The sequence below is a fragment of the Mchenga conophoros genome, linkage group LG11 (assembly GCF_057382185.1).
Source record: "Mchenga conophoros isolate Kocher_MC1m ecotype Shallow Benthic linkage group LG11, M_conophoros_male_GT1.1, whole genome shotgun sequence".
In the NCBI taxonomy this organism is placed as follows: Eukaryota; Metazoa; Chordata; class Actinopteri; order Cichliformes; family Cichlidae; genus Mchenga; species Mchenga conophoros.
Window position 1 is genome coordinate 39,117,490 of NC_140536.1, and position 14,325 is coordinate 39,131,814.

General features: G+C 41.7%; 1 protein-coding gene across 1 annotated transcript in view; it reads right to left on the reverse strand.

The window, feature by feature from the left end:
* Nucleotides 1-537: 537 nt before the first annotated feature.
* Nucleotides 538-14,325, reverse strand: part of LOC146565071 (membrane-spanning 4-domains subfamily A member 15-like) — a 31,362-nt gene continuing 17,574 nt past the window's right edge. The window contains exons 5-7 of the mRNA XM_085290455.1: nucleotides 8,526-8,627; nucleotides 8,319-8,426; nucleotides 538-1,007 (exon numbers count right to left, since the gene is read on the reverse strand). Of these exons, the coding sequence (XP_085146581.1) occupies nucleotides 978-1,007; nucleotides 8,319-8,426; nucleotides 8,526-8,627 (240 nt within the window). The 3' untranslated portion in view covers nucleotides 538-977. The remainder of the gene's footprint in view (nucleotides 1,008-8,318; nucleotides 8,427-8,525; nucleotides 8,628-14,325) is intronic.

Here is a 14,325-nt window from a genome sequence, read left to right on the forward strand (position 1 = left end):
AGCCAACAGGTTCAGCAACAGTCAGGGTGGCGTTAACAATCTGCAACTCACGTCTTTACACTTATACATTAGCGATATTAGCATTAAATTGTTAATTAAGTATTATATTGTAGTACAACACAATAAAAACTAAACATTTTATTCACTACAATAAAATTACAAATTAATCAGACTAAGCTATATTAACTGCTGTGGTTTTGTACTGTGTGCTGACTGGTCATCTGTAAAGGACCTGAACTGTCACAGTATGCAGAAGCAGACTGTATGTATAGTGAACAGTGGAACCAGACACAAAGGAACGTGGGACCAAACTTGAATTAACAAAAAGTGAGCAGTTTAATATGACTGATGGAGAAATACAAAGTAATGCATAAGGCAAACTAAGATGAGAATAAACAATAACGTAAACTGGGGAAGCTAAAAATACACATGAAAAAGCATAAACATGAAACTTGTCGTGGATACAAAGATACCTGAAACAGGGAGACATGACGCAAAAGACAACAGACAACCTGACACTGAACAAAGGAGGACTTAAGTACACAGAAAGATGTGTGAGGATGGGGAACAGGTGGGACAAATCAGACCAGAGGTGACAAGGGGAAGCAAAACTAGACACACTGCAATTAGGAAGGGAAACAGCATGGAACGCAGACATGACAACACGAACCTGACACCATAAGACGCACAGGCATGAAACACATAAAGGGCGAACATAAACACAGGGGTAAAGGACACAAGGGAAATCGAAAAAACAATTAACTATAACGGCAACTTAGGCAAAGTAGAAATGAACTTGGAATTCCTAAAGGACTTAAACATAAACTATAAACATCAAAATAAGTTAAAACTTTAAACGCTGGGTCAAAAGACCCAGGATCATGACCTGAACAGGTGGAACTGATTCTTAAAGATTCCATTAAGCAGTTAAAAAGAAGCTGAAGATTCAGGACAGCATGGAGTTCGGTCCGCAGCAGTCAGACGATGTTGGTGTCGTACTTCACATCCTGCAAACATCAACACGATACGTGAGCCCTGCTCTGCAACAAGTCCAACACACCTGTAACCTGGTATCTGTCCATGACCAGGATTCACTTATACTAAGTCACATGAAGCTAAGTTTTGACCAGGACATGTCCTTCAACGCACATATTAAACAAATATGTAAGACTGCTTTCTTCCATTTGTGCAACATCTCTAAAGTTAGAAATATCCTGTCTCAGAGTGACGCTGAAAAACTAGTTCATGCATTTATTACTTCCAGGCTGGACGACTGTAATTCATTATTATCAGGAAGTCCTAAAACCTCCCTGAAAAGTCTTCAGCTGATCCAAAATGCTGCAGCAAGAGTCCTGACAGGGACTAGAAAGAGAGAGCATATTTCTCCTGTTTTGGCTTCCTGTTAAATCCAGAATTCAAAATCCTGCTCCTCACATACAAGGTCTTAAATAATCAGGCCCCATCTTATCATCATCATCCCATCTTATCATCATCATCATCAGAATATAATCCACCCACTGTTATCATCTCCAATGCCCTGTACCAACACAGAGCAAAGCAGCTATCTGAACGCTACCCCAACAGAGGTCGATTATCTTGTTAATAATTTCACCTCCTCACTACGTACGACTCTGGATACTGTAGCTCCTGTGAAAACTAAGGCCTCAAATCAGAAGTACCTGACTCCGTGGTATAATTCTGAAACACGTACCCTAAAGCAGATGACTCGTAATCTGGAGAGGAAATGGCGTGTCACAAATTTAGAGGATCATCATTTAGCCTGGAGAAATAGTTTGCTGCTTTATAAGAAAGCCCTCCGCAAAGCCAGAACATCTTACTATTCATCACTGATTGAAGAAAATAAGAACAACCCTAGGTTTCTCTTCAGCACTGTAGCCAGGCTGACAAAAAGTCAGAGCTCTTTTGAGCCAACCATCCCTTTAACGTTAACTAGTAATGACTTCATGAACTTCTTCACAAATAAAATTTTTATCATTAGAGAAAAAATTACCAGTAATCATCCCACAGATGTAATATTATCTACAGCTACTCTTAGTACCATTGATGTTAAGTTAGACTCTTTTTCTCTAATTGATCTTTCTGAGTTAACTTCAATAATTACTTCCTCCAAACCATCAACGTGTCTTTTAGACCCCATTCCTACAAAACTGCTCAAAGAAGTCCTGCCATTAATTAATGCTTCGATCTTAAATATGATCAACTATCTCTAATGATCGGCTATGTACCACAGGCCTTCAAGCTGGCTGTAGTTAAACCTTTACTCAAAAAGCCATCTCTAGACCCAGCAGTCTTAGCTAATTATAGGCCAATCTCCAACCTTCCTTTCATATCAAAAATCCTTGAAAGAGTAGTTGTCAAACAGCTAACAGATCATCTGCAGAGGTTTATTTGAAGAGTTTCAGTCAGGTTTCAGAGCTCATCACAGCACAGAAACAGCTTTAGTGAAGGTTACAAATGATCTTCTTATGGCCTCTGACAGTGGACTCATCTCTGTGCTTGTCCTGCTAGACCTCAGTGCAGCGTTCGATACTGTTGATCATAATATCCTATTAGAGCGATTAGAACATGCTGTAGGTATTACAAGTACTGCGCTGCAGTGGTTTGTATCATATCTATCTAATAGACTCCAGTTTGTGCATGTAAATGGAGAGTCCTCTTCACACACTGAGGTTAATTATGGAGTTCCACAGGGTTCAGTGCTAGGACCAATTCTGTTTACATTATACATGCTTCCCTTAGGCAGTATCATTAGAAGACATAGCATACATTTTCACTGCTATGCAGATGACACCCAGCTCTATCTGTCCATGAAGCCAGATAACACACACCAATTAGTTAAACTGCAGGAATGTCTTAAAGACATAAAGACCTGGATGGCCGCTAACTTTCTGCTTCTTAATTCAGATAAAACTGAGGTTATTGTACTCGGCCCTGAAAATCTTAGAAATATGGTATCTAATCAGATTCTTACTCTGGATGGCATTACCTTGGCCTCCAGTAACGCGGTGAGGAACCTTGGAGTCATTTTTGACCAGGACATGTCCTTCAACGCACATATTAAACAAATATGTAAGACTGCTTTCTTCCATTTGCGCAACATCTCTAAAATTAGAAACATCCTGTCTCAGAGTGACGCTGAAAAACTAGTTCATGCATTTATTACTTCCAGGCTGGACTACTGTAATTCATTATTATCAGGATGTCCAAAAAACTCACTGAAAAGCCTTCAGCTAATCCAAAATGCTGCAGCAAGAGTCCTGACAGGGACTAGAAAGAGAGAGCATATTTCTCCTGTTTTGGCTTCCCTTCATTGGCTTCCTGTTAAATCCAGAATTGAATTCAAAATCCTGCTCCTCACATACAAGGTCTTAAATAATCAGGCCCCATCTTATCTTAATGACCTTGTAGTACCATATCACCCTATTAGAGCGCTCCGCTCTCGCTCTGCAGGCCTACTTGTTGTTCCTAGAGTATTTAAAAGTAGAATGGGAGGGAGAGCCTTCAGTTTTCAGGCCCCTCTTCTGTGGAACCAGCTTCCAGTTTGGATTCGGGAGACAGACACTATCTCTACTTTTAAGATTAGGCTTAAAACTTTCCTTTTTTCTAAAGCATATAGTTAGGGCTGGACCAGGTGACCCTGAATCCTCCCTTTGTTATGCTGCAATAGATGTAGGCTGCCGGGGGATTCCCATGATGCATTGAGTTTTTCCTTTCCAGTCACCTTTCTCACTCACTATGTATTAATAGACCTCTCTGCATTGAATCATATCTGTTATTAACCTCTGTCTCTCTTCCACAGCATGTCTTTATCCTGTCTTCCTTCTCTCACCCCAACCGGTCGCAGCAGATGGCCGCCCCTCCCTGAGCCTGGTTCTGCCGGAGGTTTCTTCCTGTTAAAAGGGAGTTTTTCCTTCCCACTGTCGCCAAAGTGCTTGCTCATAGGGGGTCATATGATTGTTGGGTTTTTCTCTGTATCTATGAAGCGCCTTGAGGCGACTTTTGTTGTGATTTGGCGCTATATAAATAAAATTGAATTGAATTGAATTGAATTGAATCATCATCATCTTATCATCATCATCATCATCATCATCATCATCATCGTTTATTTGTATAGCACTTTAAGAACACACCAGGCAGACCAAAGTGCTGAACAACACAGATCAAAACAACAACCAAATTAAAAATACCATAAAATCATTACATACAATAAAATAAATAAGAAGGTGTCAGTTTCCTACAGTTAAAAGCCAGGGAATAAAAATAGGTTTTCAATCTGGACTTAAAGACCTGCACTGATGACCCTTGTCTAATTTGGAGAGGAAGGTTATTCCAGAGCATCGGAGCCGCAATTGAAAAGGCACGGTCTCCTCTCCCCCGCGACTTAGGGACCGACAGCAGCAGCTGCTCAGCTGAACGGAGCGAGCGAGGAGGAACATGTGGCTTCAGCAAATCAGATAAATAGACAGGAGCCAGACCATTTAAAGATTTAAAAACCAATAAAAGGACTTTAAAACGAACCCTAAATTCAATGGTAAGCCAATGCCAGGAAGCCAGAACTGGAGTGATGTGATCGAATTTCCTACTACCGGTTAAAAATCGCGCCGCCGCATTTTGCACTAACTGCAGGCGTGACAAGGTGCCCGACCCGACCCCTATTAAAAGGGAATTACAATAGTCCAGACGTGAGGTGATAAAAGCATGAATAAGAGTTTCCAAATTGGGTTTGGAAAGGAAAGGCTTGACCTTCGACAGGCGTCTGAGGTGATAAAAAGCTGATTTTACCACCCCACTTACATGACCTTCAAAAGTAAGCGCAGAATCAAGTTTAACACCAAGATTAGTGATTGAACTTTTCAGATGAGAGGTCAAATCACCAAAATCAACAAACATCTTATCCTAATGACCTTGTAGTACCATATCACCCTATCAGAGCACTTCGCTCTCGCTCTGCAGGCCTACTTGTTGTTCCTAGAGTATTTAAAAGTAGAATGGGAGGCAGAGCCTTCAGTTTTCAGGCCCCTCTTCTGTGGAACCAGCTTCCAGTTTGGATTCAGGAGACAGACACCATCTCTACTTTCAAGATTAGGCTTCAAACTTTCCTTTTTGCTAAAGCATATAGTTAGGGCTGGACCAGGTGACCCTGAATCCTCCCTTAGTTATGCTGCAATAGACGTAGGCTGCCGGGGATTCCCATGATGCATTGAGTTTTTCCTTTCCAGTCACCTTTCTCACTCACTATGTGTTAACAGACCTCTCTGCATTGAATCATATCTGTTATTAACCTCTGTCTCTCTTCCACAGCATGTCTTTATCCTGTCTTCCTTCTCTCACCCCAACCAATCACAGCAGATGGCCCCGCCCCTCCCTGAGCCTGGTTCTGCCGGAGGTTTCTTCCTGTTAAAAGGGAGTTTTTCCTTCCCACTGTCACCAAAGTGCTGCTCATAGGGGTCATATGATTGTTGGGTTTTTCTCTGTATCTATTTTTGTAGGGTCTACTGTACAATATAAAGCGCCTTGAGGCCACTGTTGTTGTGATTTGGTGCTATATAAATAAAATTGAATTGAATTGAATTGAATGCCAGGGTCTAACCTGCAGAAGGCTTGTGTGAGAGGGGCCGGGCTGGCAGCATCTGACCAATCACAAATAGCGAGACAGAGAGAGAGAGAGAGAGAGAGAGAGAGAGAGAGAGAGAGAGAGATTTAAGACCACTTGAAAAATCCACTGAAGGAAAAAGCACCCCAGACCATTGTGGCGTCCCCTCCACTGTGGTGTGTAGAAAACATTTCAGGTGGGATCTCCTTGTCATGCTCGTAGCGCTGGAAACCATCAGGACCATCAAGGTTACATTTGTTCTCATCAGAGAATAAAACTTTCTTCCACCTTTCAGTGTCCCATGTTTGGTGCTCTGTAGCAAAGTCCAAACAGTCAGTTCTGTGGCGTTCAAGGAGACGAGGCCTTTGAAGACGTGTGTTTGTTTTTGAAGCCTTTCAGTCTCAGATGCCGTTTGAGGGTTATGGGCTGCAGTCGGCACCAGTAACGGCCTTAATTTGGGTCGAGGAGTGTCCAGTGTTCAGGCTCAGTGCCGGGGACATTTTTTGGGTCTTCCACTTGGCCTTTTTGTTCCATAACCCTCAGGACCATTTAAGAAATTTGCAATGACTGTCTTACTGCGTCCCACCTCGGCAGCGATGACACGCTGTGAGAGACCCTGCTTATGCAGTTCAACAATCTGACCACGCTCAAAAAAGCTTTTTTGCCATCAGGACGTCATGACAGTGTGACTACCTGACAGAAAATGACAATGAATCCACGTTTCTGCACAGGTTCGTCCTTTTAAAGGCATGTGGTCCTAAACTTTTGGTCAGCTGTAAAACAGCTTGTTTCAGTTTAAGCGTTGTTTTTAATAAACTGCATGCTCAAAAAAATGTTTTGTCTCACTCCAATTTCTTCTTGTTGCATGTTGAAGCTCTACTTGGAACCGTGTTCAGATCCATCCATGGAAAATATGATTATTTTTTTTTTTGTATTATTCAAGTGGTCTTAAAGTTTTTTATTTTATGTATTTATTTTTTGTAAATGTTAATATAGTGGTGTGAAAAAGTGTTTGCCCACTTTCCTGATTTTTCTACTTTTTCTATCTTTGTCACATTAAATGTTTTAGATCATCTAACGAATGTAAACATTAGACAAAGATAACACAAGTAAACACAAAATGCAGAGGAAACAATCCAAATCTACATGGCCCTGTGTGAAAAACGGATCACACCTTTGGAAGTTCAGTTTCTCTAGCCATACCCAGGCCTCATTACTGCAACATGAAATCATTGAAAGCACTTAAATAGGACCTGACTGACAAAGTGGAGCAGACCAAAAGATCTTCAAAAGACAGACATCATGGCATGATCGAAGTAAATTACGAACAAAACAGAAACAAAATTATTGAGATCAGTTAGTCTGGAAAAGGTTTTAAAGGCTCTGGGACTCGAGTAAACCACAGTGAGAGCCATTATCCACAAAAAACATAGAACAGTAGTGAACCTTCCCAGGAGTGACTGACCAAAATTACCCCAAGAGCGCAGCCATGACTCATCCAAAGACCCCAGAACAACAGCCAAAGAACTGCAGGCCTCACTTGCCTCAGTTAAGGTCAGAGTTCATGACTCCACCATAAGAAAGAGACTGGGTGAAGCTGAAACGCACTTGGTTTCAGCAAGAGGACAACGATCAAAACAAAGCAGCAAGTCCACCTTTGAACAGCTTAAGAAGAACAAAATGAAGACTTTACAGTGAGCTGGTCAAACTCTTGACCTGACTCTGATTGAGATGCTGCGTGACCTTAAAAAGGTCGTTCATGCTTGAAAATCATCCAGTGTGGCTGAATTACAACAATTCTGCAAAGACGAGTGGGCCAGAATTCCTCCACAGCTGTGAAACACTCAATGAAGTAATACGAATGCTCGATTGCAGTTGTTGCTGCTAAGGATGGCCCAACCCGTTATTAGGTTTAGGGGGCAATCACTCTTTCACACAGGGCCTTGTAGGTTTGGGAGTTTTTCCTGTATTTTGTGTTTACCTTTGTTATCTTTGTCTAATATTTAAAGTTGTTTGATCCGAAACATTTGAGTGTGACAGACATAGAGAGTTTGAGATTTAACTTTGAGATTTTTATGTTAATTTGAAGTTTGTCGTTACAGTTGGACACTGCTGCTTATTGATGTTATTATTATTTTATTTTGATTTTTTTAATCTTGCACAGTCTGTATATGACTGTCACTTATTCTGAGTTTCTGCAGTACTCAGTCCTACACAAGTACACACTATTATTGCTTATCACTGTCTGCACACACAGCTTTGATGGATCCTCCAGGAGTGATGACACCATTTTCTGGTGAACTGATTGGTCAGTAGGTGGTGAGATCACACACACACACCATCAGGTCATCCTGACTCTGAGTCACATGCGGAGTCTGTTCACCCATATCTGTCTCTCCTTCAAATAAACTTTATTAAACAGCAGCTCTTAAAGCTCTCGCACACTCTGCTGTCTGCAGTCTGTGTTCAAGCTTCATGTTTTTATGATATTACACATTTGTGTAAAATCAGCCGCTCTGTGTCAGCACACCTGTCCATCTTTCAGGCTGGTCACATGTCGCAAACTCTGCCCTTTGCATGTAATTATGCTCAATAAACTTTGGTTGATTTACTTAGTTGATGACCACTTCCTGTGTTAGGATAAGTGAAGCCAGATGAGGAAACATCTTAGTACAGGCCCCAGCTTCCCACCTCAACAACACACCTCATAGCTGATCTCTGAAGGGGGTGGGGCTTCTGACACAGGTGGGGATTCGTATGTACATGGGACCTCTGAAGCAGCTTCGAGCGATTTGTTGATAAAGATGATTGGCTAAAAACAACCCAAAAGACACAGCTGTTAAGGTTTGAATTGGAAACATGAAGAATGTGAAAAGACTGAGCTGATTCAGGTGGACACAGGTGGACTCACCTGATCAGTGGAGGGACACAAAGCGTAGCAGCCAAAGGCAGCGATACAGATGGAAACGATAAACTCCAGGAGACAGAAAACAGCCAGAACAGCTCTCTGGACCTGGGAGGATAAAAACACCCCTGTGCTTTTAGCCCTTTCCATTAGAACCTACTCAGATCAGGCTGAGGCGACTTGAGTACCACCTCATGTGCGTGGGACAATTACAGCAACACGGCTGAATGTCCTGTGATGTCATTTATATGCAGCATGAACGCCATTTTCTACTTGCTGCTCGGTCTGTGGCTTTTTGTCGGACTCGGGGACCGCAGCGTTGTTTCTGTGCAGTCGTTTCCCTCTTTGCCATTTTAAAAATGGCAGCTTTGATTTTCACAAAGGAGACGCTCTCATGACTCATGGAGTGGTGCCACTGACAAGCCAACCGGTAGCACATTTTCAGATAACCTTGATCCAAGTAGGTACTAAAAAAGTACCTGCTATCAGGAACCACCACCTAATGCAGGGGTGTTGAACTCCAGGCCTTGAGGGCCGGTGTCCTGCAGGTTTTAGATAACACCCTGGGTCAACATGCCTGAATCAAATGATTAGTTCATTACCAGGCTTCTGGAGAATTTCAAGACATGTTGAGGAGGTAATTTAGCAATTTAAATGGCTAAATTACCAAGGACACATCTAAAACCTGCACGACACCTACCCTCAAGGCCTGGAGTTCGACATCTGTGACCTAATGGAAAACCCTAAAAACCACGTCAAGCCATGCCACGCCAACCCGAGCAGGTACTAATGGAAAAGGGCTTAATTATTGTAGCAAGAAATACTGATAGCCTCTAATGATAAACAGGAACAATTAGAGACCACAGTCAATCGCAGTAAATCTAGACACAGAATAAAACTCTCAATAAAAAGGACATGAATCATAATAATGATGATCATTTATAACAGGAGAGAACGTCATCGCTTCAAAAGTTTCCACATTAATGTTAAACCAGTCGCCACACTTTTCAGACTATTTTTGCTTGAAGGAACCGGACTAAAGAGCACTTTCTGCTAAATGCGCCGTAAACCTACACATTACACTTTTTTACTGTTGGTAGTAGGTGATGTGAGCGTCAGCGATGGGATGGCAGCACTTCTGTCTGAGACCTGACTGTCATGCAAGTTTTCTGTACTCGTTTGATTGGCAGACACAGCTGCTCTAAATGTTCTTCTTTTTTTTTATTAGCAAAATCAACATACAAACAAAATGCACCAGATATTACACATTCAGAGAATAGACATTCCTTACATATTAGCAACTTTCATACATAGGAAAAAGAAGATATAAAAATGGGGTCATAAAACTTAACAGATTATTAACTCAAAATCTTCCAAAAAGGAAACAAAAAAAACAGACTTTTTGTTTTTAACTAAAGTCAGTGCAGAATACAAATAGCATTTGTATTTTATTTTTATCCTATTGTATATTTTATTCTATTTATTCTACTGTGTACAGTATTTTATTCTTATTGTATTCTAATTTTTGCTATATAACTTTTGCACTATCCACTTCCTGCAGTGACAAAACAAATTTCCCACGTGGGACTAATAAAGGTTATCTTATCTTATCTTAAGATTTAACCAACAGGTTTAAGTCGTTTTTCCAGTAAGCTCGTGTTGGTTTGGTGTTAAAAAAATGACATTTATGTATAAATTGCTTGCACAAGACTAATAACACATTAACACCATAATTAGCTTTCTTTTCTTTCAAAAACACTCCAAACATTATCATATTTAAGGTAAATGGGGTAATTTGACTCCCACTGGAATAAAGCCAGGTATGAAAATCCAACCAAAATATTTGTATAAAATTGCACAAAAAAATAGATGGTTAATCCTCCTCTTCTGTTTCACAAAATACATAATTACCAGTTTCTATTTTGAATCTATCACCAAGGAGTCTATTTGTCGGGTAAATTTTATTCAAAATCTTAAATTGGACTTCTTTCCCTTTAGGAGGGATAGGGAAGGTTAACTGAATACCATCTATATATAATTGCCTTAACTTGGGGGAGATGTCAGAATATATTATATCATTTACAACTATGTTTTTAAGTGACAATGGAATGGATTTTATAACCCGATTAAATTTACTTTTAGAACATTGGATATTAAACTTCTGGCAAAAATCTTGATGTCCTAGAACATGCCCCTCCTCATCTACAAAATGGACAATTGCTCAAACACCTTTTGATAACCAATCTTGAATAAAAATAGATTTTCTGTTCATCAGTATATATCTATTGTTCCAAATTGGGCTATTATGTGGAGTGAAATTATGTTTAAACAACATTTTCCAATAAAGAAGGACCTGTTTATGGAATTCAGAGAGTTTAGAAGGTAGTTTAGTCATTTCAAAGTCACACTTTAGGAGAAAGTCGATACCCCCCAGTGTGTTAAAGACCTTACTTGGTATAAAAAACCAAATGGAGTGTGGATTATTTAGGAAGGATTTTAACCATTTAAGTTTCAAAACACCATTCATTATATCAAAATCAATTGCGTTTCCACCGCCTTCAATGTATGGTTTAACCAAATCATCTTTAGATATATAATGGCACTTATTCCTCCAAATAAAATTAAAATTCAAGCTATTAATTGTTTTAATAACTTTATTTGATATTGATAAAGAGTAAGCTGGATATATAAATCTAGATAAACTGTCCATTTTGGTTAATAATATTCTTACAAAAATTGTGATGTCTCTTTGTAACCACTTATTTAAGATTGTCTTACATTTGTCAACATTATCTGAAATAGTCAAAGGAGCTTGCAAAGAAAAGCGTCTGGACTTCTTTAAGTTACTTGAAGACGTTTCACCTCTCATCCGAGAAGCTTCTTGAGTTCTAAGGTCAAATGGTGGAGAGTCCCAGATATAAACCTAGTGGGAGTTTCCCCCCACAGAGGGACAAAAGGACCCCTGATGATCCTCTAATCGCCTGAGCCAAGGTGTGAAACTGGGTGTGGGTCCCAATACTGAAGGACCCGTCCCATCCAGGCAACAAACTGTTCCAACTTCTGCAATCTGGTAGAAGGTTCTGCATCTTCCGGGCAAGGACAGAGAGACTCAAGAGGAGCTTCTATCCCCAAGCCATCCGTGCCCTAAACACACACACCTGCCCTCTCACATCATCTATAATTGACTGAGACAGGACTCTTCCAGACACTAAACCAAGGCACAATGTACATTTCAATTCCTTTAATTTTAAATATGTTTATATTGTCTATCCTGTAAAATAGTCAGATGTCTATTCATATTAATGTACAGAATTCACCTGCTTGCTGCTACTACTGCACATTCACCCAATGTACATACTGTATATATATATATATATATGTATACTAGGGGTGCAACGATACACAAAATTCACGGTTCGGTTCGATTCGATACTTTGGTGTCACGGTTCGATATTTTTTCGATACAAAAAAATGTTCATGCCTTTTTAATTTGTCATTTATTAAAATTATAAATATATATTTTAACTCAAAAGTACAGTTTTTAAATTTAACCCTAACCCTTGTGCGTGTTTTTTATTTTGACAGCGAATGCGCACCTGCGGACCACTTATGTGCAGCCCTGGTTATTTAGCTCGTCATATTGCAGCCACAGAAATTCTTTTGTCCATGAAACCATAAAGCTGCACTTTCTTTTTGCCTTATAGTCTGATTTGTCATAACTTCTCCGTTTTGTGGTAAGCTTTTCTTTGGCTGTCACTTCTTCACCCTGACCTGTCTTATTTGGCTCAGCAGAACTGAAATGCTTTTACACACTCACTCACATAAGCTCAGTGATTCTCTGCGCGATCAACCTCTCACATGTTTAAGCTGCGGGAGATTTCACTTGTCATGTTTGCGTAGTAAGCTAACGATTAATAAGACGATGTCAGAGGAATTGGTGCACAAATTATCATCACTCACAGATCAGTGCTGTCGCTCTCTATACACAGTTCGCACGATTGCAAAGTGAAAGCAAAAAAACAAGCGCAAATTCAAACGCGACTTCAATATGTCACATATTGACAGTGGCTCACTGATGCCAATGACATAATTACCCAGCTACATTTCTGAAAGAATGCAAAAGCATTGACATATATTTTTCGTACAATAGCCCGACGGGCAGGGAAGAGATAGATTTTGGTAGCCCGACTGAAAAAATCGCTAGCTCCAGGACGTCGGGCTAGCGATATTGCGAGCCCTGTATCTACCAAGGAGATGCTCTGTCCCCACTGCTGTTCTGCATAGGCCTGAACCCTCTCAGTGAGATCATTAACAAGACTGGCTACGGATACAGACTACGGAACGGAGCAGTTGTCAGCCACCTCCTGTACATGGATCACATCAAGCTGTATGCCAAGAATGAACGAGACATCGATTCACTGATCCACACTACCAGGCTATACAGCAATGACATTGGAATGTCGTTCGGACTGGAGAAGTGTAGTCGGATGGTAACAAAGAGAGGGAAGGTAGTCAGAACTGAGGGGATTGAACTACCAGAAGGCAACATTGCAGACATAGAGGACAGTTACAAGTACCTGGGGATCCCGCAGGCAAATGGGAACCATGAAGAGGCCGCTAGAAAGGCTGCAACCACCAAGTACCTGCAGAGGGTCAGGCAAGTCCTGAGGAGTCAGCTGAACGGTAAGAACAAGATCCGGGCCATCAACACGTACGCCCTGCCCGTGATCAGGTACCCTGCTGGGGTAATAGGCTGGCCAAAGGAGGAGATAGAAGCCACTGACATAAAGACAAGAAAGCTCCTTACCATGCATGGAGGGTTTCACCCCAAGTCCAGCACCCTGAGGCTGTACGCTAAGCGGAAGGAAGGGGGCCGGGGACTGGTGAGTGTCAGCACCACAGTCCAGGATGAGACAAGGAACATCCAAGAATACATTGGGAAGATGGCCCCAACTGACCGAGTGCTCAGTGAATACCTCAGGCAGCAGAAACCCAAGAAAGAGGAGGGAGACGAGGAACCATCATGGAAGGACAGGCCCCTGCACGGTATGTACCACCGGCAGATAGAGGAGGTGGCTGATATCCAGAAATCCTACCAGTGGCTGGACAAAGCTGGACTGAAAGACAGCACAGAGGCACTAATCATGGCAGCACAAGAACAAGCTCTGAGCACAAGATCCATAGAGGCTGGGGTCTATCACACCAGGCAAGACCCCAGGTGCAGGCTGTGTAAAGATGCCCCAGAGACAATCCAGCACATAACAGCAGGGTGCAAGATGCTAGCAGGCAAGGCATACATGGAACGCCATAACCAAGTGGCCGGCATAGTGTACAGGAACATCTGTGCCGAGTATAACCTGGAAGTCCCGAGGTCAAAATGGGAGATGCCCCCAAGGGTGGTGGAGAATGACCGAGCTAAGATCCTGTGGGACTTCCAGATACAGACGGACAAAATGGTGGTGGCTAACCAACCGGACATAGTGGTGGTAGACAAACAGAAGAAGACGGCCGTAGTGATCGATGTAGCGGTTCCGAATGACAGCAATATCAGGAAGAAGGAACACGAGAAGCTGGAGAAATACCAAGGGCTCAGAGAAGAGCTCGAGAGGATGTGGAGGGTGAAGGTAACGGTGGTCCCCGTGGTAATCGGAGCACTAGGTGCGGTGACTCCCAAGCTAGGCGAGTGGCTCCAGCAGATCCTGGGAATAACATCGGAGATCTCTGTCCAGAAGAGCGCAGTCCTGGGAACAGCTAAGATACTGCGCAGGACCCTCAAGCTCCCAGGCCTCTGGTAGAGGACCCGAGC